Below are 23,452 nucleotides of genomic sequence, written 5' to 3'. Positions count from 1 at the left end.
ACTTGAGTCAGATAACGAGAAGAAAAAACACTAACACTATTATTCGGGTTCATTTGATCAGATAACGAGAAGAAAAAACACTAACACTATTATTCGGGTTCATTTGATCAGATAATGAGAAGAAAAAACACTAGTATCATTTAAGTTCATTTGAGTCAGAATGTCAGATAATGCGAGAAAAAAAAAAACCACCTCCATCTCTCATTGATCGCCAGACTCTAGGTGTAGGAAATATTGCTAGAGTTAATACATAAAAAGTAGAGACCAAAAATCTAAAGTCTAACAGGGAAGATTACTTTTATACTTGGTGCCAGGGGAGTACATTCAACTCTGACCTCTCCATCTATATTAAGGAGTTTAGCCGAGGAGCTAGAAGTCAGAACCACCCGCCGAGGATCCAGAAGACGGAACCACCGCACCAATTCGTTGGTCCTATATTTGCATTCAGAACTTTCACAAATCAATAAGTAGTTCAGAGTTAAATTACACAAAAAACAGTGTCAAGAACAAACCAGATGACTAATAAAGCAGATTTAGATCTTCCAGTTTGCAGACAAAACATCTAACCAGGAAGCAAAATTGACACAAGAATGTAATAGTAGTGTTTAAAAACCCCCCAAGGAGTCATGGAATTTGTCATGATTTACTGTTACTACAATTAACCGACACAAAAAGCTCATGTACAACTACCTTCATCCATAAATATCTTCACTCGCAGGAATTACTTGATGAAGTGGGGATTGAGTAGCCCTGAAATCTCGAGAAACCAACATGTTCTTTCCCTGCAAAGATTTTCTTCAGTTCCTCGTCACACACTATGGCTTTCTTGTTTTCTGGATCCTACACAAATAAGAAAGAGAAATAGGTACAAGGAAATCGGTTAGATTTATTCTGTAAAAGCTAATGTAAATAAACATCAATGACTTTAAGAACTAATGTAAATCAAAAATTGAATTCAGAGATATAAACTAATGTCATGGGTCATCTTAGATCACAAAGAGCAAAAGGGGAGAGATAAATCGGGCACGGCGCAACCAAAAAATGGATTATCCACTAGCAACAACACATATTGATTGTGGTGAAGAGATTGAGTTTCTTGAATGGAAGCATTGCTAGCAAAGATACTCGACTTATTTCGCACATATAGGCCTTATACAATAACAAGTATCAATAATATTGAAAGCTTGCAACTTATAAGGTTTCAAGGTAACCTATTGGGCGAGGATAGATGTAATAATTAGAATAGAAGAACTCTGGGCTTTAACATCATCCTGTTTTTCGCATAAGAGGAAGAACAACAATATTAATATACGGGAAGATATATGTAAGGTAGACAATAACCAAGAGACCAAATTGGCAAGACAAGAAAGCTATGACGTTACAATGTTGCGAATATAGCCCCTCAAATTAAAGTAGAATCCCTATACAACAGGAAAAGGGCCTGTCCTTAACTTTCTTCATGACCTGCAGGTTACCATAGTAAATTTCAGTGGTGCAGTTACAAAGCCCTACAGAATTTATGATTAATACAAGTTCCTTAACACATAAAACAGGAAGGTAAACCGAGATAGAATAGAAAACAAATTTCACCACCATAATTAAGGCAACAATAAAGAGGCACCAATGAGTTGAAAAAAAATCTAGTAATAGTCGTCAGCTATACGTTCTAGCATTTAAAAATATCTCCAAAAGTTCAACGTAACTGTCAAAGAGAGGAGATAGAAAGATACTTGTACCATGAGTTTTGTCAATGTTATTGTCCTGTTTAATATAAAACAACTTAATTAGCATGAGTACTAATTAGTTACGGATGAGAACCAAAAGCAGTCATGCAACTGAACCAACCACTTTCATGCTTCAGCCACAACCTACCAGTATAACAGTTCCTTCTCTAAATCTCATAAGGTTGCCATTCCTCCAATCCGATCCACTTTCTTAAAATAAGAAACATTCTGTCCTGCCAGACCGTACTTAAGGTTCCTACAATAACCCTTACCTCTTTCATTAATCAAGATGAGTTTTAGACATCAGATGGTCATTAGATTGAATTTTAGATAATTATTAGTTACTACTGTACCTAGGTTACCAAACTAGACATACTCATTTTTCATCGGAAAAAAAAAAGAACTAGAGATACTCATTGGTTGTACTTTGATCTTTACAAACTATATGCTGTGCCAGATATTAAACAGGGTACTTACATGAACCACGCTAAAGAATTATCGCGAATCTCTTTCAACCATTTTCTGCTCCCAACTTATAGAACAGAGTACTTCCCTGGTTGGGACGCACCAGGGAGTGACAAAGCCTGCTTCGTGATGTCCTCCAGAACACGTTTCACCTCTGTTTTTGCTTTCTTCACTGATGATTCTGTTGGTCCCTCAATGAACAGGTACAGCTTCCTCTCTCCAGGCCCTGCAATCTTTCCTGGTGGATAATATTGCCCCCTTGTAGTAATTGCAGCTCCAGTCCATTCAGAGATGGGACCTAATGTTTCCTTGTGGGTCACCTTCCAACGAGCATTCTGAGGGAAATCGTTAATCTCAAACTCTGCTTCGTAGTGTTCAGGCATGGCATCAGCTTGTATCTTTGCTAGGTTGTGCTGCAAGTTAATAGCAGCTGCCAGTGCTGCAGCCCGAGCTGCCCCATCATTGGGAGCGACTGGGAGGGTAGCCCCCGGCAGTACTGCAGCTGTACCCGGCATCAAGGGTATACCACCCAAGACACCTGGGAGAGCCACAGTTGGCATCCCCCCATTTGGTAGAAACTGGCCTGGTGCTGATACAACAGGAGCAGTCACTGAAGCCTTGGATGCGGCTGCTAGGGCAGCAGCATGTGCAAGGGCCGCCTGCTGTGAGAGATCAGTTCCCCCTGCTTTGCGTATCCCTTCGTCCTCTGAATCTGAATCTGATTTGTCTTCCTCAAACCCATATTCTCTTGCTTGGGCTTTCTTTGCAGCATTTCTCACTTCATCTTCCTCTTCATTGAACTTAAAACCACTTCCACCATAACCAGTCCCATGGGCACGTTCGACTCCCTGATTCACTTTCACCGCGAATCCATCAGCAAGTGCCTTCAGATCTTCCGGAACAGCTTGCTCAGATAATTCCAAGGCCTTCACAAGATCTGGAGCGTATCTTTCATCTTCCTCCGAGATGAATGTGATTGCACAACCTTTACGACCTGCTCGACCTGTCCTACCAACACGGTGGACATAGTCTTCATAGTGATTGGGGACATCATAGTTGATCACTAATTCAAGCTCCTTCACATCTAAGCCCCTAGCAGCGATACTGGTCGCTACCAATAGATTACAGACATTGCTCTTGAAATCGGAAATGGTGGACTCACGGTCTGTCTGATCCTTTGCTCCATGAAGTGAGAGGCAAGGGTAACCGAGCTTCAGCAAGTCCTTAAATAAAGAATCACACTTATCCTGAGAGTGAACAAAAATCAAAATCTTTCCTTTCTCGTACCATTCTCCGAGCAGCTCTAACAACCTTAAGAACCTTTCGTTCTCTGGTCTCATCTCAACCAACTGGCTTATATCCTTATTAACAACACTTCTCCCTCCAATTTGTATCTCGACAGGCTTAGTCAGTACTTTACGTGCCAGTATTTCAACCTGGCGGGGAAAAGTTGCAGAGAAAAGCACCGTCTGTCGATCCGGTCTTGTATTTTGAACAATGCGAGTGATCTGGGGTTCGAAACCCATGTCAAACATTCTATCAGCTTCATCCATAACTAGATAAGTAACTCTGCGGAGATTTGTAATTTTTCCACTACTTGTACAAAGTATATCTATCATCCTACCTGGAGTGCACACCACAATCTCAGCACCACGTTTCAGTTCACTGATTTGTTGTGCAACACCAGAGCCTCCGTAAACGGGAACAGAGTTAATACCCATCACCCTCGCAAACCTCCTGATATCACTGTGGATCTGCTGGACAAGTTCTCTAGTAGGAGCCATTATAAGCCCAATTGGTCCGTCTCCAGGAACCACTGGTGGCTGATCTTTAATATGCCTCAACATCGGCAAAACAAAAGCTAAAGTTTTACCTGACCCTGTTTTCGCCACACCTATGCAATCTCGGCCACTCATGATTATAGGTAGTGCCTGAGCTTGAATTGGCATAGGCTTTTCATAACCAAGTTTTTTTATGGTATCCAGAATTTTACTTGTCAAACCAGTTTGGATCCATGTCTTGATAGGTTTCGGTACGTCCTTCCCATGCAACTTCAATTCAAGTTCTTTTCTGTAAGCTACAACCTCTTCATTTGTCATCCTTGATATCTCTTTTACTTCAATATAGAAATTCTTCCTAAAAGGAGGATAAAGTATCTTTGAGTGGTCAACCAACGAAAGTTTCTCCACTTTCGTCTTCTTCACCCTTTTTATAAACTCGTCATCGTCTTCATCTTCTACTGTAGCATTATCATCATCTCCTAGATCACTATAATCAGAATCAGAATCCTCACCCTGAATGATTCTTCCCATCGATTTCTTCCCAACCTTCCTTGTCTGATCAGAATTAACTAGACTATCTTTCTGATTCAGATTCTTCATATCAGATTTTTTATCAATAGACTTCAGAGAACTATCCCCATTGTTTAGTTTCTCAACTTCTGGTAATACCATAGAATTCATGAAAGCATCCAGCGGGTCAATTTCCTCCTCATTTGCATCTTGACCGCCATTTGTAACAGGTACAGCAGTCTCATCCTTAGAATCTATCATCATTTCATCTCCTCCTTCAGTCGCAGTCCCAGAACCTTCTTTTTCCTCGCCAGGTTTGACGTCCACTGACCTATAAGATCAGACCACAGAAAGTAGAAGAAAAGTAATTAGCTTTAATAAAGACGCCACAAAAAGAAGTTGATACACTGACAAAAACCTAAGAGGTAAGAAAAATCAAGATATCCAAAACGAAAAAGTATAGTACCTTATGGGTGCAGCAGTAACATCCTTAGAATCTTCGAGCATTATGTCTCCACCTTCTTCATCATCAGACTCTCCATCTAAAGTCCAATTCTTACCAGACTTGAGTTCATCATGTGCTTCTTCTCCCTGTTTTTCTCTTTCGGATTCTTCTTTCTTTCTTTTTAATTCCTGCCACTCCTGAACTCTCCTCCTCCTCTTATCCATTTCTTCATCAAGTTTCCTTTGTTCTTCCTCCAAATCTTCTTCTCTTGATCTATTTTCTTTGGTATCAACAACTTCCTCAGTCTTGGTCCTTCTTGAGTCATCATTGTCATCCCCGTGCCTATCAGACCTGCCCCTTTCTCGATCGCGTTCTCTCTCCCTGTTACCATCTTCTCTCCTTCGCCGCTTTCTGTCATGGTCCTTCGAACCTTCAGCATCTCTATCGTCATCTCTTTCCGCTTCTCTACGCTTCTCCTTTTCCCTGATTCTCTCTCTTTCTTCTCGCTCTCTTGCTCGTTCCTTCTCTTTTTCTCTTTCCCTCTCTCTTTCCCTTTCTCTCTCTCTTTCCCTTTCTCTCTCCTTCTCCTTATCCGCCCGTTCTCTTTCTTTTTCACTCTCTCTATCTTCACGATCTCTCTCCGAATCACGGTCTTTAGGCTGCTTCTCCTTCAACCTGTTCCTATCCTCGTCCCGACTACTTCGTGTGCGGTGATCCTTCTCTCTATCTTTGTGTTTAGAATCTCTATCACTTCGATGTTTCTCTCTTTGTTTTTCTTCGACACTTCTCTCTCTTTCTGAGCGTCGAGACTCTCTTTCCCTATCTTTCTTTTGAGAATCACCAGGAGGATCCCGAACCTTGTCCTTGCGTCGCTCTCCACCGCTTCTATCCTTATCTCTCTCTCTTCCTCCTCCCCTCTTCGTCTCTTCCTTCCTATCTGATCGGACCTTGGATTTATTTTTGTCATCGTCCGTCATTGCAATGTTAATTCACACAATAAAACTGCAACCAAAATCAACAGATTGAATCAAAACAGGAATTGAAACAGCAAAAACCCAATTCATAATCTCTCCTATAATTCTTTTCCTAATTGAAGAATCAAAACAGTAAAAGAAGGATCAAATCATATAAGAAGAAGGCAAAAAGAATAATAATAGGAAGAAAAACAGGGAGCATCCGGCAGGAGTGAGGGTTCGCTGTTGTTCGGTGTTCACTGTTCAGTCAAACATAACCCTAAAGAAGAAAAACGAAGAAGAAAAACAATAATAAGAAGAAAAACGGAGTATATTTAGTTTTAAAATACGAAGCAAAAACGAAAACATATAAATTAAGACAAGTGAAGAGAAGAAGCAGAACTATAGAAGATGAAGAACGTACCTTGAACACTTGAATTTGATTGATTAGGGCAGCAAAGGGAAGAAGAAGATGATGAAATTGAAGAAGTTTTTCGCCCCTCGCTCTCTTTCTACTGTATTTGGTCGTTTAGGGCAAATCAGTTTCCAATTGGGAAGTTTTAAAAACGCCCTCTAGAAGTGTTAAAGGCGGCGCAGCAAATTTGGGGAGAAGTTTGTAAGGGAAAGAGGCGCCGTTAACACTAATGTGAGGCGCCTACAAAATTTCCCCATGAACAACTGATTTGCTTTATTAGTTTGGTTCGAGTGGGGAAACATTCTGATTTTTGTAAAGGCAGCCCGACGATTTCTGATCGAGCGCCCTTTCTGATTGCCTTGGACTTCCCCTGGGCGAGAAAGGCACTGGTCAAAATGCAAAAAAGAGTCGACAAGCGTGAAAACACGGGGAATTTGGAGGTGACCCCCTTTCTCTATATGTCACTTTGAGCGCCTAGTCGTATAGGTTAGATGCAAAGCAATTTTGAAGAATCTGAAGCAATCTACGAACAGAACAATAGTAAATATCCGAAGGATAGCTGACCTATCTTGAAATGAATATTTAGTGAGCTATGTTAGGCAGGGAAGGAAAAGAGCTTGAAATTGGGAATAGAGCGTGAACTGAGAGTGGAGCAGGGCAGGGTGGTTGCGTCATACAGAAATATAGTTGTTTTTTTCGTAAAGAAGATATATACTAAACATGTAATTAGTGCTATACGACAATATCGCCAGTGTCATGTTATAATTTGGCAAAGGGACCTATCAGGTCTAACTCGTCTGACTAATTTACTTGTCTCTCCTCAATTGCTAGAGTTACCACATAAAAAAGTAGACCAAAAATCCAAGTCATAACAGGGAAGAATACTTTTATACTTGGGTGCCAGGGGCTAGAAGTCAGAACCACTCGCTGAGGATCCAGAAGACGGAACCACTCGCCGAGGATCCAGAAGATGGAACCACTGCTCAAGGAGTTTAGCCGAGGAGCTAGAAGTCAGAACCAATAGCCCAGGTCCAGAAGACGGAATACAGGCCCAACTCGCTGGTTACTATATTTGCATTTAGAACTTTCACAAATCAATAACTAGTGCGAGTTAAATTCCACAAAAAACAGTTCAAGAACAAACCAGACGACTAATAACAACAAAACAGATTCAGATCATGGAGTTCGCTAACAAAACATCTAACCCTGAAGCAAAATTGACACACGAATGTAATATTAGTGTTCAAAAACCCCCCTGAAGGAGTCATGGAATTTGTCATAATTTACTATTACTACGATTAACCGACACAAAAAGCTCATGTACAACTAGCTTCATCCATAAAAATCTTCACTCCCAGGAATTACTTGATGAAGTGAGGATTGAGTAGCCCTGAAATCTCGAGAAAGCCAACGCGTTCTTTCCCTGCAAAGATTTTCTTCAGTTTCTCGTCACACACTATGATTTTCTTGTTTTCTGGATCCTGCACAGAAGAAAGAGAGATAGGTACAAGGAACTCGGTTAGATTTATTGTCTATTAGGAACCATTTATAACATCATAACTTGAAGAACTAAATTTCAAGGATTAAAAGAATCACATTATCAAGAGGCAACAACATAATAACTGCTTACGATATACCATGACAGAACACATTACCAATCAAAAATCGAAGTCGGGGATACAAAAACAAATGTCATGGGGTATCTTAGATCGCAAAAAGCAAACGGTGAGAGATTAATCGTGCACAGCGCGACCAAAAATGGCATATCTACTAACAACTAAAAACCATTGATTGTGGTGAAGAGATTGAGATTCTTGAATTGAAGCATTGCCACAGAAGATACCCGACTTCTCTCGTACATATATGTCGTATAACTTAACAAGTATCATATTTTAATATCGAAAAGTTGCAACTTATAAGGTGTTGAGGTAAGCTGATCTAAAAACACATAAAAGGAACCAGTTGAAGCTGATCTAAACTAAAACACAGTGTGTGGTTGTATCTTATGAACAGACGAACCAAATCCTCTTAAATATACAGAATTGGAGCATAGTTTGAAATAACATAACAAATTATTGTGAAAATCTACCATCTACCATACCATATATACAATCAACTAGTGATAACATAAATGATGTGACCATGGTTTAGAATTTCTGATGTCATTTTTACTCGGATACTCAAACGCTAAAATACGTTAGTACTTCTGTAACATTCCACAAAAGAATACACGAATAACACCAAAATAGAAAGCTACAGATACATCTTCATAATCAAAAGTAAACACTTGAAAGCATACAATATCACAAAATGGAAAACCAATATCCAAATGATATCCTGTAGAATATGTTTCAATTATCCTGGCACAATGACCACAGTCACAGTTCACCTATATACAAAATACTAGTTTTTTATCAATAAAATGAAACAAAGAAATACAAAAAACAAGTAACAAGTAATGGAATCACAAATCTGGCTGCAAATCTATGGACAACATAAATAGTTAACACTCTCCATGACAATGTTATAACTTAGGGTTAGGGTTTCAAGCTTTTCATAGAAGAATAAGGTGAAGATTTTCTCAAAGGAAACAGTTACCCAACCTTATCCAAAACTTCAATATCTTAAAAATATCTTAGATTTGGAGAATAGTTATTCAACGTTACAGAAATCAAGCTAACATATGATACCATACGAACATATTTCAGATAAGAAATGGAAACCCTAAATTGATGAGAAATGGGGTTTGATATTTAGAGTTTATACCTGAAGATTGTGCTGCTTAATATAAGCCCAAATCTGTTTTAGGGCTTGAGTGCGAGGGATTTCAGGAACTCCAAGTAGTTCTTGCATAGCAGGAGAAATGGGTTTTGGCTTTGTAATCCCTCTGGGTTCACGCTTAGTTGCTGGCTTCGATGAAGAAGATGAAGATGAAGCAGCAGTACATTTAATTGAAGGAACCAAGCGAAGTTTAGCTGCTGAAGGAAAAGCGACTCGTAGTACAGTTGAAGATGACCTAATGCCGGCTGGTTCTAATGGGGGAATGGTAGACCAACAAGAACAACAACCCAAAGACAATGCCATTTTAGATTACCTGTGTAAATGGGTAGGAGATTTTCCTGCTTTTTTTAGTTTCTCTCTCTACTTTATCTCTACTGCCTGAGTTTTAAGAAGAAATGAAGACTGAAGAGAAGAGGATTATCCAGGGTATCTAGTAAGGGTATAACTTAAGAGGGTTTATATAAGGGTAGATTCCATTTTAGCCCCCAAGATGTGACCAACTCGCCATTTCGAACCTCCTAATTAACAACTTTGTTAAGAAATAGTCAACTTTACGCTAATTCTCGAAATCTTGCAAAGGATCCCCCGTGTATGGGAAAATGATGCGTCCTTTCTCGGATTTGGGAAGAGCTTCTTCTTTCGCATTATGCGAAAGAGATGATTCGGACGAAACACGAAATACCTAATTTTTATAATTGAGTATTCGTACAGTTGTAAGTGGAAGCAAACTCATTAGAAAGTTATCTGTAAATTTGATTAAAAATTACTTTAAGCACATAAGCATTTACATAATTTGGGGCGATATTAACTCTTCGCGGTGGGTGGTTCATACGGAAGTTTGTCTCTCTTAGTTCATAATTACGTTTAGCGATTTCATGACACTTCAGTATATTAGGGAGAAAAGAAGACCGCTTAATTTCCACATTTTTACTAATCTAATCCAGCAACTTGAGGTAAACTTCTTAAACCTAATTACCTTTTATTATTACTAATATTTCTTTGTATATAGCTTTTTCAATTTGTGAGTTTGTTTTTTATTGATCAAGTTTCAAAGCTAATGATAATTTATCAACTGATTTTTCTCTCTCCCTAAAGTTATTGTAATTTGATTGCTTAGCCAAGTAATACTTAACTTGCTCCACGCATTCGTTTCTGGATCATCTTCAGTAGATTTCACCCATGAACCATTAGTAAAATGAAATGGACCACAAATAATTCCTTAAACAATCATGCTTTATGTGAAGAAATAAGTTCACCCATGAACTATTCGTTTCTTTAGGCCAATCTCTTAATACATCTCCAATACTCTCTTTTTTTGGAAATAAGTTCATGTGAAACACCCAATAAAGACATCTTGTTGCTGTAAAATTTTGTACGAAACAAGCAGTAGACAACTCTTCCAAGGATATCATAGATCCTGATGTCAGGGAGAAATTCCAGGACATTGTCACTCCTCTCAGAGCCATAGGGAACACTTAGCACATGGTAGGCTTGTCTGTGGTTGTTAGACTCATGGTGGTCACCTAATCTTGTATGAACGCCGTTGCGCCAGCAGACCCATCATAAGTCTCCTCCAAGACAGGGATTTTGAATTCTGTTGGTCTTTCAGCATTCAGAATCTTCAAACTGAAGGGGGTGGAGTAAGCTTACCCAGGCGTAGAGTTTCTTTTTGTGTTGTCTTATGTTTCATTTCAGTGAGTTGTTGCACTATTAGGGAACCCGGAGGAAGGTCTTTCATCTTTGTGACCTATCTCTTGGACAGGGATGGGAGGAGCTGTGCGACCTTCTCTTTGAAGTTGCTTCTTCATGCTCCCTTTGAAGCCTTTCCATTTCTCTTTCGTCTCTTTTCCTGTTTTCTCTTTCTTACTGCTTCTACTTCTTTTGGCCGGAGCATCCCTATGGTCTCCAGGTGTCTGTCATTAGCAATGAATGAAGTACAAGATGTAGCAAGTATAGCAAACAAATTTTCCACAAGAGACTGAAGAACAACTTCGGTCGATATGTCGTTGCTGCTCCTTTTCCTCGATTGATCTCCATGTGGAAGCTCAACGGCTTCACTTATTGATCCTAATCTATTACCGGCTGGGAGAAGGAAACAATCCATTGAAAGTCCAGGGGCATTGAAAGCAACCTCCTCAATTGTCCACAGTCCACACTACTTCCATTCTTGTAGCACATGTACCCTCTAAAACCTACAGTTCCTTTTAGTTTAGGATTCCTAGTTTACTAAAAAAAACATAAAAAACCTAAGCCCAGTTATGTGTCACTGGTGTCCTAGTTTACTAAAACAAAAACGTATAAACGACGACTAGAAATCTAGACAGTGTCGGAGGTGCTTATTTCAAAAGGGTAGGCTATAGAAAGTGGATTCGTGGTTGGAGAAGAAGGATAAAAGAATGTACCTATACCTCGAGTCATAGTCGAATCAAGCTTGAGATCCTAGTTTTTCATGGTACTACAACTCTACGAAAAAACCTTGTGACTGATGAGTGTGGAGATCATTTTGATAACTGCCAAATCCAAAAAAACTATTTTAACAAGGAAACTGATAACTACCAAAACAAAGAAATAAAAACATAAAGCCCAAATGCATGTTTGAGTAACACAAAGCCCAAATAGAGAGACAAGAGTACCATGAGATAGTAGAGAGTTCGGTATGAAAACAAGAAACTAGTGTCTACAATGGTTGCTCAACCATCTTTTCTAGACCCCATTTGACACAATATTCCTTCAAAAGTAATGAGCTAGTAAAGCATGTAAAATATATATAAAAAGTAACAATTCATGCTCAAGATGTCTTCTCCATGCATAACTTTTGACCAAAAAAGGGACACCATCACTGTGTGGAGACATCTTTTTTTCATATAATAAATGGAGCCAGGTAGAGTAAAGGAAGGGCAAGAGGATACTGCAAATATCAGATTTCATATATTGAAAGAGGAAACAATACAATTACACTAGGAAAAAAAAAGGAGACTGAGAGAAAGTCACATGGGGTGGGGTTGAGAGAGAGAGTGAGAGTCTGAGAGATATGGTAGGGATGGGTTGCTTTTAAGCTTGTACCATCTCTATGCATCTAAGGATGAAAAAAATAAACCATCTCAAGGACCCTACCTCACTCTCCATTGATGTGGATTTCTTTACTCCATAGCCCTAATAAATGGACCTACCCCATTATCATCCTCAGTGATGGAACCACAACAAAACCTATCTATCACTCACATTGTCCCAAAAGTAAAAGAAAAGGGAGTAAAAAAAACCTATTATCTCTATAACTACAAGCATTCAATATCAGATATAGCACATCTGTTTTGTTGTTTACATTTCCCAACTCTTTAATTCCCTCTGCTTTGAAAGATTCAATTAGGTATAGAGATAACCTGCTAATAAGTATGCTCCATTTACAGCAGAAAGAATAACAAATCTAAAACTTATCAATCAGCTAAAAACTCCTACTTTACCCTTCATCTACTGTGTTAGTGGATTACAAGTAGCTAACTCTATGAACAACAATTTTACGGGTGTCGATTTTGACCATCTTCTAGAGTTCTACCTTCCACATCATGTTATCAAAGTTACCATTATGAGATTTTTCGAGAGCAACCACTTTCGCTCGATTTGTTGTTGCTGTTGTTGATTTCGTGCCTTTTCCTCTATCTGCGTGTGGAAGCTCAGATGTTTCACTTATTGATCCACATCTAATATCGGCTGGGGGAATAAAACAGTCCATTGAAAGTCCAGGGACATTGAAAGCAACCTCCTCAATTGTCCACACTTCTTCCATTCTTGTCTTTGTGTGGCTCATTGCCATCTCCCCAAACCTGAAAAGAGTCACTACAGAACGTCCAGAGTGAGCAATCATGATTCCTTCAACAGGTCTGTAATCGTCAAGAAAGGAATTAATGGTGGTTTCCCAATAAACAGTGTCGCCTCCATTTGACTGAATTCGAGTAAGATGAGAGTCTTCCATGTGGAGAAGAAGACCAGTTTTCTGGCTGAAGTATCCAAATAAGACGTGTCTTGTGATCTCAGCTGGTCCTTCACTCCTCGCCTTCAATGTCTGTGGATCGGCAGAGACCTTGAGGATAAAGCAATCTTCTCCATTTATCTTCTTCTCGCCAATGCATCTTGCATCAACAAACATACTGGCAGTTGTCCTAGGATCAAGACCCTGAAAAGAATCGAATATTCTAACCTTCAGATACCAAATAACCATCTCCAATTCAAGCTGAGACGGTAAATTTAATTGAAGAACAAGTTCACCTGAAGTGCTCGACGTAAAGGTCTAACAGGACCTTTAGCAGCATGAGCACCTAGCCAAGGAGTGTGTCTCCAAACAAGCTTGCCATTACAACCAGCATGAACTTTACTCCCACCAACAGCTAGCTCAACATACCACATATCCGGATTCATCTGCCAAAGGACGAACCCACCGGATTCAGCAGCTCTAGAGGCATTCCGGTTCCGCATGACTTTTGTGGCCGTTTCGAACTCAGATGCTAACATTTTCACCTTACCCATAGCATATGAATTTCGGATCGAAGCTAGTAATTTTTGCCCTCCAGATGCAGCTGTGTATTGCTGAAGTATGTACTTTGCAGAGGAAGTTTCCTGCCATGAATATCAACATGGGTTTCAGTTAATTTTAGAATATCCATGAATTCTTCAAGAATCACAACTCATGATTACTGGTGGAGCAGTCTCAAAACGAAATAGAATTCTTCAATACTCTCTTAAAAAAACCCCAAAAAATTAAGGTGTAAATCAATAATTCACTATTCAACAGTGACAAATTTAACAGAACCCAAAGCCAAATTTGCATGTTTGACTCGAGAAATCAATGAAACACAGGAAAACTAATGACCAGAGAAACCCATTTTTAAACTAAATTACTACTACTAAGAACAGAGCTTCAAAAAAAAGGTATCATAATCAAGGTCTATAATTTCCATATGAAACTTTACCAAATTAAAAAGCAAAGTCTCAAACTTATACTAGATCATTTTGATTCCCATTTTCTATCAAAACTAGAATTTGGAGAAGAAAGAGAAAGATATAAACTTGTAAGAAATTCTAGACAGAGAAAGAGAGGGAAAGAATAGAGAGAGGAGAGACTCACAATGGAAGTGTCTTTGATACTAAAATGAGGGAAAGGATCAAAAGTGGTAACATGCACAGGAGCAAGAGGAGCTCCCATGACACCAAGTAGAAGTCTCAGATCAGACCTTTTATAAGAAGAAGAAGAAACTGAAGGAGTTTTAGAGATCTGCCCTTTCATCCAATTTCCCCATCCTTCTCTTTTTGATTCCCCAATTTCATTTCCTTCTGTATCAGGACCTTCCATTAATGGTGTAAGTGTTTCACCAACAACTCTCAGACTTCCAGATCTTGTGACCTCAGGATGATAATTACCCACTGATTGTTTTCTTCGTCTAAGTAGTCCAGACATTGGTGAAGCACTTCTCGCTGGACTCTTCGTCCTTGACCTAGCTGGTGATAATGCTCTTACCACATCTTCTCTAAGAGTCGAGAAAAAACCCTGCTTTCTCTCCATCTCCTTCTCTCTTTCTAACCCTCAATTAGAATTTAGAATCAATCACTCACCAACCGAACCCACAAAAATCCCCTTTCTTCTTCCTCTCTGGTTGAAGAATAAGAAGAAAACTTTTCTACATGAGCTAATTAGTTCTGGATTCTCAGATTGAAATGAAATTTTCCATTAATTGAACTAGAGGGAAATGATCGATGAATAGAAGGAAAATGATAGCTCAAGTAAGTTTTTAGAGAGAGAAAGTATGGGGAGAGAGAAAGTAAGCCTGATGACTACGCACTTAAACTGAAAAAAAGACACTCGAGAGGAGAGAGAGGAGAGAGAGGAGAGAGAATGGACAAAAATATTAGCCAGAGAAAGCGAGTTAATCGACAACAAATATTCTGCTCCGTTAACTTTAACAGACGTCACAGTTATCAGTTCTTTTCTTGTTTTTGTTTTTTTAGTTATCTGTTCTTAGACTTGGGCTATTTTTATTTCACAAACGGATCCTATGAAAAATTGGGAAAAAAAAGTATTTATTAATTTAAGATCACGAATTGGTTTTCTCTAATTTACTTATTAGACAGAGAACTTTGTCATTCAAACTCTACAATTATCGTGGTAATTCAAGCCGGAAGTGGATGAAATTGAGCAAGAAATTTTTTTTAAATTTTTATTAAAACACAGTTTGGAAAGGATCAACACTAAATTTTTGTCGACAGTAACTCCGATCAAGAATGTATTTGTAAATTTAATTTGAAATAGTAGAAGTTTAACTGAAAAATACTTAGAGAGTTAAATCAAATTTTGAATAAATCATTTGGAGACAGAAAATTATTTTTTTAGTGGTATCACTTTAGTATTTGGTTCCTACTTTTGTCTCTCTAGAATATTAAATGAAATGTAAAATTCCACTTAATATATTTTTCCTTTAAATGTAAGTAAAATATGGATACTTATTTTTGAATGGTTATTTCATCAAGTTAATAAAAAAGAAATTTAAGCTTCTGTTAACTTTAACGGCATGAATGGGGTTCAACATGCTCAAGTTGAGATTAGTTGGGACTAGGGCTGGGAAAACGGTCCGGAAACCCGCGATCCGGCCCGTTCGGCCCGAACCGTGGGAGACCGATGACCGAAGCAGCCCCGAGCCGGGTTAGCCCGGCCCGATATAACGGGCTAATAGGGCCGGGCTCGGACAGGTTCTCAATTCCGAGTCCCGGCCCGTTAAGCCCGTCCGAAGCCCGGCCCGATGAGTAGCCCTATAGTTTGCCCGATAGTTTGCCCGTTAATGGAGCCCGATGAGTAGCCCGATAGTTTGCCCGAATGTCCGCGTGTTTTTAATGAATCCAACGGCTGAGATTACATATAATCTCAGCCGTTGGATTAAATCTCACCCGCCTATAAATACCCCTTAATTCCCAGGTAAAACCCTAATGCCTCTCTCTCATTACGAACCCTAATGCCTCTCTCTCTCTTCCGCCGCTCTCTCTCTCTCTGTTTCCGGCGCTCTCTCTCTTTCCACCCCTATCTCTCTCTCTCTTTCAGCCTCAGCCCTCAAACCATAAAGATTGTCTAGGGTTAAACGTTTTGGTCACTAAAGAACACATCTTCTGATCTTTATAATCTACTGTTGGTCGACTCTAAAAGAAAACATCATCATCATCGTTAAAACATCAATATGGTAAGATTTTCATCATCATCTCTCTGATTTTCTATTAAAGATTATGGTTATGATTACTTTGGTCGAAGTCTCTGTTCACATCATCATCATCTACTGTTGGTTAAAGATTATGGTTATGATTAGTTCATGATGGGTATACGCCGATGATCTTTAAGATCAAATGAAGCGGTTAAGCCTTCGAACTAATCTTAGATAGGTTTTTTTTTTTTTTTTTTTGTTATTTGTTTATGATTTAAGAAATGTAATGTACTGTTGGTTATTATTAAGATGTAACAGATCTCTGTTTGATCAGACAGATCAAAGTTATAAACCTTTGATCTGTCTGATCAAAAGGGTCTGTTTCCTTTTCTGTAATGTTTTTTTTTTTGTGGTTGATGAATAAAGTCGGATGTAAGATGTTATTAGATCGCTTTTGATCAGACAGATCAAAGTTCTAAACCTTTGATCTGTCTGATCAAATAGATCGGATTAGGGTTTGTTCCTGTTGTAATTTGTTTTTTTTTTTTTGTGGTTGATGGCTTCAGCCTTCAAGTTGATGTAAGATGTACAGACAAAAATTAGTGGAAATTTTTTTTTTTTTTTTGTTCTGAAACAGAACACTCATTTGATTCAACATATCAAACTCAAATGAGTGTTCTGTTTCAGAACCATTAGGTAATATACATTGATGAATGATGATAGATCATAGATATTAGATAAATTTTTTTATAGTTCTGAAACAGAACACAAACATAGGAGTTTGATCTGTTTAATCAGACAGATCTGAGTCATCTGACTATCGATCTGTCTGATTAAACAGATCTGAGTGTTCTGTTTCAGAACCATTAGGTAATAATGTAATATACATTGATGAATGATGATGATAGATCATAAATATTAGATAATTTTTTTTATAGTTCTGAAATAGAATGTAACGTCCCGTGCTTTCGATTCAGAAAATATAAGACTAAGGTTAGGCGAAGGGCCATTTGAAGTTTAGAGAAAGTTAGGACAAGGACTAAATAAACAACTGGTGCAGAATTTAGGATGTTTTCTGCGACCAGGAAATATTTAGGGGCTGCTTTGCAAGTTGATAGAAATTGAGGGACTAAACTGTAAATTCGAGTGGATAAGTTGTAAACCAAAAAATCAGATTTTCTTTCTCTCCTTAAACCGATTGAGATTAGGGCTTAAGCTCAAGGGAAGAAATTGATTAAGATTGAGAGTTTGGGTGAATTTTAAAGAGAAATTTTGAGTTCAATCAAGAAGTAAGTGTTGTTCTTAAGCTTTTTTGTTTAGGTTTTTGATGGAAACTTAATTTTCTCTCTCTATGATGTTGAATTGAGTTTTAATGGTAGTTTTCTTCATGATTTGAAGAACTTGGTGAATTGAAGAGGAATTACAAGAGACTAATCAAGAGGAAACTATCTAAATCAATTTTATTGGAATCAAGGTAAGGAATTTTGATCCCTATGGTTGTATAATGAATTTTTAAGGGTATTTCCTTACCTTTATGTGTGATTCTATGATGTTAGTTAACTTAAAGAGTTATGAAGTTATGTATGAAGAATCAAGTGGATGAATAGGTCAAGACTTGATGAAAAACAGTAGGTTTAAGAACAAAACTGCTACTGTTTTTGGGTGTTTAGACAGTCTTAAAGGCTTCGGAAGAATTTCGAGTCTTCATAGATATTATAGCTCGTCTCGTTCCGATTCCAGAAACATATTATAATGATTATTCGGAGTTCGGATGAGGATGATATGATGGTTAGAGTATGCAGCATACGAGCAGTAAAACTGATGCACTGCTGCGTATCTTTTACGTTTTTCCGGCATGTTTTAGTCGTAATTAGGAAAAGACACCTGAGAATGAAACGCTAGGAGTGAAGTTAACTTTCCGAAAACTTAAGAATCAGTTGAATCGGATTAAGGACTAAAGAGTATTGTTTGTTTGAGTGCGCAGTGCGCAATCAAGACTACTTTGTGTGTTTATGCATTTTGGATACGGTTCATTCGGATTTTAGCAAAGAGAACCGATAGAAATGTTAAAGGGCATAAATATACTTTAAGCGATATATGATTCAACTTAATTGAGTATGACAACGAAAGTTTTTAAATGGTCGAAAGTACTCGGTATAGTCGATTTCGTTACAAGGAACAACTTCGGAATAGTTTGGTTTATAACGGAACCTAATATAGGTTGGATTTGTATATTAAGGGTGTGAATAAGATATTCGTGTTGCCAGAGTGAAGGTGACTCTTGTGACCTCGGAATCACATAATAGACTTTATGGAATCGTCCAATGGTTTAGGACGCAAGCTAAGTAATGAATGTTATATCGTTTATGGGTTCTTCAGATATATTGTCTTCTTAGTTTGCAAGATCTCCTCAGACAGTTTTCTGACTGTCAATTGACCGTCTTGTTCCTTGTACTTTCAGCAGGAAGCGAATACTACGTAGAAGAGAGACCCGAGGAGTCCGAATCTCAGGTGGACGACAACGAACCGGAAGTGTACTACATCTGAGGTAGGATCCTATGAATCTTACTTGGAGCACGGGTATTCCCCGTTTCACCATTATATATATATATAGTCATTTTTTCTTCTTTTTTTTTATAGTTCTCTAGTTCAATTTATGATATGATATGGTATGATATGAATGTAGTGGTGCGCTATATGTTATGGATGTTTCTCTTTTCAAAACAAATTGGTTTTTCTGAAAAATAATCACATAGAGGCGGGATCGCTTGATCTGTGTGATCGTTTTGTGTGAATTGTAAACACGTGGTGGCGGAATAGCTTGAGCTGCGTGTATAACATGGAGGCGGAATCGCTTGATCTGTGTTACGTGTATTGATTGTTTGACGTCGGGCATTGGTTGGTCCCCTTGTTTATATTTCTGTTATGGATTAGCCATGAATTCATGTTAAGGGTTACACTCGGTGCGTGTGGCCAGCCGTTTGGTAACGACCATTCTTGTTTACCCGGAATGGGGTCCGAGAGAGATTGGGAGTTGGGGTATTCCGACCCTTGGAGTGATTAGGGGACTGACCAGTGCCATGTTTGTTTATTTATTCTGCTAAGCCACTGGTGTTTGTGGTTTGAATTCTGTATGATATGTGATTGATACTTACAACATTTTCACCGAAATGAAATAGGGTGCTTACCCGAGTTTTCGTAATAAGAAAATACTTAATCCCTGAAAGTGGAAACTTGTAAAAGCTTGGCTTTAAACAGGGTTTACCCTACCTTGAGATGCGAGAACGCTCTTCTCCTTTGGTGGATGTTACCTGTTAGGAGAGCTCTGTTCTTGTAGCTTTGGGAGTCACTCAGATCATTTAATATTATTATAGGTTCATGCATATGTTTGGGTATTCTTCGAATGGTTAATGAGTTACCTTGCGAGGGAGCGTCAGATCTGGCCGGAGGTAGGACGCGCCTCAAGACGAGATAATTGTATCGCCGTGGGTATATGGCTCTACTTCACGACGATACTCTTATAGTCGTCTGGGTAAGTCATAGCATATTCTAAGCGTATCGTTGTTTGAGTGGGATTTATTATTCGATGCGTATTGAGATCACAAGTTAGCCCGATGGGCGATGATGACGAAGGGAGAGTTACGGAAGCTCTTACCGGGGTATTACGTGGATCCATGTGTACACTGCAGTAGTCAACTGTTCGATAAGGCGCCGCCTGCCTACGTACTAACAAAGGCCTAACGGTTCTTCCTAGCCGAATAGTAGGTGACCCCGACTGAGGGCGTATTCAGTCATGATCTTGGTAAGCTAGAAGAATTATCTTGCTGTATTGCCTTGCTTGATGTGCATAATATCTATTTGTACTATTGTATCACCTAAACTATTGTTTTATTAAAATGTTGATGTGTGGTGCGGGTAGGATGTCTAGGTATCCTACTGAGCTAACTTTCGAGTTATCTCACTCCTTCATTTGTTTTTGTTCAGGTACTATAGTTCCAGATCGATCTAATCTTGCTTGTGAGCAACTGTTGATGTGAGATCGATTTGTTTTTGTATATTTTGAAGTTATGTATATTATCAGAACGAAGAATATATATGTATCACTGTAGTATATAGTAGGTGCGAGATGTTTGGGGTTTGTAGTTTGTTTTGTCGTGATATGAGTTTATGTGCATGTATATATGTATGTTTTGGCAGGTTTTACAGGTTTTATAGACTCAATTTACAGAGGAAACTCTGCCGAAATTTAGTCTCGTCTTTTTGACTTTTAGTTCGTTTTCAAAAACTATGATTTCTTATTAGATTTCCGCTGCTTCATTTTATTTGTTTGATAACAGAGATAAGTGTGTTGGCTTTGGTTTATTTTAGAAACTCTGTTTAAGCGAGACTGAGACTTAGTTTCTTTTATAAACTGCCGGGCAAACCGTGTCTCGGAACACGGGGCGTCACAGTTGGTATCAGAGCACGAGTACGTGCATTGGGCCGACTGGCATCAGAATACACTTCTGTGCATTAATGGGTGAGCTAATTAAAAGTACCAAGGCTTGTTAAATTCGTAAAAATTTCAAGATAAAATATGAAAAGATAATAATGTTGTTGATTTTATTTTGTTTTATTTGAGATTTTAAGATTTTGATTTTATCTTTGCTGACTTTTATGTGCTCAGCACATCTGAGTCAGGCCTACATGAAGGTCCCACTCAGATATCATAATGTGAGTAAGGTTCCTTTAACGGTAGGTCACTTACATTGTGATTTTGTTTGCCGAGCACATTGCCTGCAGAAGATAGTGATGACGATCAACCGAGCATTATTGAGGTTCGAATTGCATTCATATTAGGCTTAGGTTCATATCATTGGTTGGTTGTGGATAGACTTCTCTGATTTTCGATACTTCGATGTACTCTGAAAAGGAATACTTGGTGAACGGTTTACATTGGTCGTTTGTTTCCTCGATTATTGTGCAAGGTGGTACAAGTGGCCGATCAAGTATTGATAAGATGGTTTGGTATAAAATTTTGGGCAGGGCGGCATATTGATGTTGTGAAAGTATCAAAGACAAAAGTGTTTGAGGAGGTTAAGTGTAGTTGACTTTTGACAGTATACAATTCATAAGGATCGACAATAGGATAATGTTAAGAACTTTACGAGATGAACATTGATATATTGGTTCATTTAGGACAAGGATAGTGAACTAGTAAGCTAATCTCCATAGAAGGACAATTTGGAAATTTGCAACGACTCAAAGAAACCGAAGCAAGAAATGGTGCTAACGACCAGGTGTCCAGCGACAATAACCTAGGACATCAGTCAAGGAATAATATGCGTGGTCAACTTATCTGATATGGATGAATTTGTGGTAAAATTTTGTGAGCCTAAGTTACTCGAGCAGGTGATTCTCATATGAAGACATTGCCAGGAGTAATTAACCTAGGTGAATCGATAATATGAGAAATGCTATCGAGTAATGAAGAAGCTACAAATTGAACCACTAAAGAAGTATTGTGATCATAATGGTGTGAAAACATCTCTACGAAGGATTAACTATATGAGAAGATGAGTCGGACCTTTTGTGTTATGAACCTCATGGTAGTTGTACACCTTCCTTCATTTATGAGTTTCGATCAGATCAATTAGAGAGAGTTGAGGTTGACTTTGATCGGTTTTGTTTCGAGCATGTATTGTTTTAGTTTGACTACAAATAAGGTATGGTCTGGTTGAGAGAGAGTTATATGATAGAGACACATATCTTTTTATTGACTATAGTTGTTGGTGGTAAGATTTAGAGGAATCGGTCACATAACCTTATCGATAGATTCACCGGATGGTAGTTCGTCACCTGAAAATAATAGATGTGTTGGTCTACATATTTATAGATGTGACACAAATGTTAGTTATGTCCGGGGTTTTAGTCAGTTGTCAAAGTATTATCTGTGAGAAGGATAGTTGCCTAGGTTCAGTTGTTATCTGGTACATCTTTTCATTCAGCTGGACTATACGAGATGGTATTCTCAAGTTATGGGTTGACTCCACGATATTGAGTTCGAATTTTCTGAAGGATATATATTTTTCATATAAGACTATTATGGTTTTCATCGACAACATTCAGCTTATTTAGAGATTGAGGAATTATGGCTAGCAAGTTACTGTTGTACTGCTAAGGCTAATGTGTAAGGTTGAGTTATATTGAGTCGACGAGATATTTTGATATTGAGATTATATTGATAGAGACAGGCTTTGTTGGTAGAAGTATCTGGGGTTCTCAAATTTTTGTAGAATGATTCTGGAGGGTTGTATTATCTATAACTTGTATAGATGTTATAACGGTCTTCTATCTTTATTTTTCTCATCTTATCGACAACAACTATATTTTCTTTGGGATTATAATGTCAACGCCAACATTGACTTGTATATATTATAGATGTCTTCATTCTTTATTTTCTTATGTTATCGAGGCACATAAGTCAAAGTATACGGTGCATCCAGGAGGAACAAAGATGTATCGAGATCTACGAAGAAATTTTTGGTGGCCAGGTATGAAGAAGGATATTGCGCTATATGTAAGCAGGTGTAACACTTGTCTGCAAGTTAAGGCGGAACATCAGAAACAAGCTGAGAGTTACAACCACTTCAGATACCAGAATGGAAATGGGAGCATATCACGATGGACTTCGTAACTGATTTGCCACGGAGCAAGGAAGGATTTGATGCTGTGTGGGTTATAGTTGATAGATTAACCAAATCAGCCCATTTTGTACCTATCAGTATGAAGTTTACACCAGAGAAGCTCGGTTGGCTATATTCGGAACAGATTGTTAGACTTCACGGAGTTCCAGTATCCATTACCTCAGACAGAGATCCGAGATTTACTTCTAGATGATGGGATAGTTTGCAGAGAGCTCTTGGTACTAAATTGAATTTGAGTACAGCGTATCATCCTCAGACAGATGGGCAGTCGGAGCGGACTATTCAGATTTTGGAAGATATGCTTCGTGCTTGTGTTTTAGATTTTGGAGGACCATGGCAAAGATATTTACATTTGGTAGAGTTTGCTTACAACAATAGTACACAGTCAAGCATCGGAATGGCACCTTTTGAGGCGTTATATGGTAGACCATGCCGATCACCAGTTTGTTGGTCAGAGGTTGGAGTAAGATCTTTGCTTGGGCCAGAAATGGTGGAGGAGACTACTGAGAAAGTGAAA

The 23,452-nt window shown here is 38.5% G+C and overlaps 3 protein-coding genes and 1 long non-coding RNA gene across 54 annotated transcripts; 1 reads left to right on the top strand and 3 right to left on the bottom strand.

Moving 5' to 3' along the window:
- Positions 1-115: 115 nt before the first annotated feature.
- On the bottom strand, positions 116-6,576 carry LOC147533302 (DEAD-box ATP-dependent RNA helicase 45-like). Of its 50 annotated transcripts, none has more exons than XR_015228202.1 (9): positions 6,303-6,576; positions 4,947-5,927; positions 2,202-4,811; positions 1,873-1,980; positions 1,737-1,761; positions 1,383-1,464; positions 1,212-1,271; positions 726-840; positions 116-432 (listed from the first exon to the last, which is right to left on the bottom strand). XR_015228202.1 is itself a non-coding variant. In XM_086650289.1 (3 exons), exons 2-3 carry the CDS (start codon positions 5,900-5,902, stop codon positions 2,258-2,260), a joined length of 3,510 nt encoding a protein of 1,169 aa, XP_086506415.1. In that variant the 5' UTR covers positions 5,903-6,158; positions 6,303-6,430; the 3' UTR covers positions 2,104-2,257. The 50 variants fall into 50 exon arrangements, 1 of the variants encoding a protein (XP_086506415.1); XR_015228206.1 differs by having other exon boundaries at positions 1,704-1,761; positions 4,947-6,158; positions 6,303-6,430; XR_015228204.1 differs by having other exon boundaries at positions 1,731-1,761; positions 4,947-6,158; positions 6,303-6,430.
- An 802-nt stretch (positions 6,577-7,378) lies between these two features.
- Positions 7,379-9,585, bottom strand: LOC147533301 (uncharacterized). Its single transcript, XM_086650290.1, has 2 exons — positions 9,060-9,585; positions 7,379-7,774 (listed from the first exon to the last, which is right to left on the bottom strand). The coding sequence occupies exons 1-2, from the start codon at positions 9,375-9,377 to the stop codon at positions 7,655-7,657; spliced, it is 438 nt and encodes a 145-aa protein (XP_086506416.1). The 5' UTR covers positions 9,378-9,585; the 3' UTR covers positions 7,379-7,654.
- A 2,739-nt stretch (positions 9,586-12,324) lies between these two features.
- LOC147533300 (uncharacterized) lies at positions 12,325-14,998 on the bottom strand. Its single transcript, XM_086650285.1, has 3 exons — positions 14,194-14,998; positions 13,338-13,685; positions 12,325-13,245 (listed from the first exon to the last, which is right to left on the bottom strand). The coding sequence occupies exons 1-3, from the start codon at positions 14,626-14,628 to the stop codon at positions 12,616-12,618; spliced, it is 1,413 nt and encodes a 470-aa protein (XP_086506411.1). The 5' UTR covers positions 14,629-14,998; the 3' UTR covers positions 12,325-12,615.
- A 2,270-nt stretch (positions 14,999-17,268) lies between these two features.
- LOC147533299 (uncharacterized) lies at positions 17,269-23,452 on the top strand. Of its 2 annotated transcripts, none has more exons than XR_015228157.1 (4): positions 17,269-17,538; positions 17,648-17,723; positions 18,711-18,797; positions 20,234-23,452. It is a non-coding gene; the product is annotated as an uncharacterized LOC147533299 (long non-coding RNA). The 2 variants fall into 2 exon arrangements; XR_015228158.1 differs by having other exon boundaries at positions 17,435-17,538; positions 17,629-17,723; positions 20,234-20,494.

The sequence above is a fragment of the Eschscholzia californica genome, unplaced genomic scaffold (genome assembly GCF_041429995.1).
Source record: "Eschscholzia californica isolate CP2 unplaced genomic scaffold, dmEscCali1.0.p SCAF_6, whole genome shotgun sequence".
Taxonomy (NCBI): Eukaryota; Viridiplantae; Streptophyta; class Magnoliopsida; order Ranunculales; family Papaveraceae; genus Eschscholzia; species Eschscholzia californica.
The sequence above is the reverse complement of the archived record's forward strand: the minus strand, read 5'-3'. Positions and strand labels throughout refer to the sequence as shown.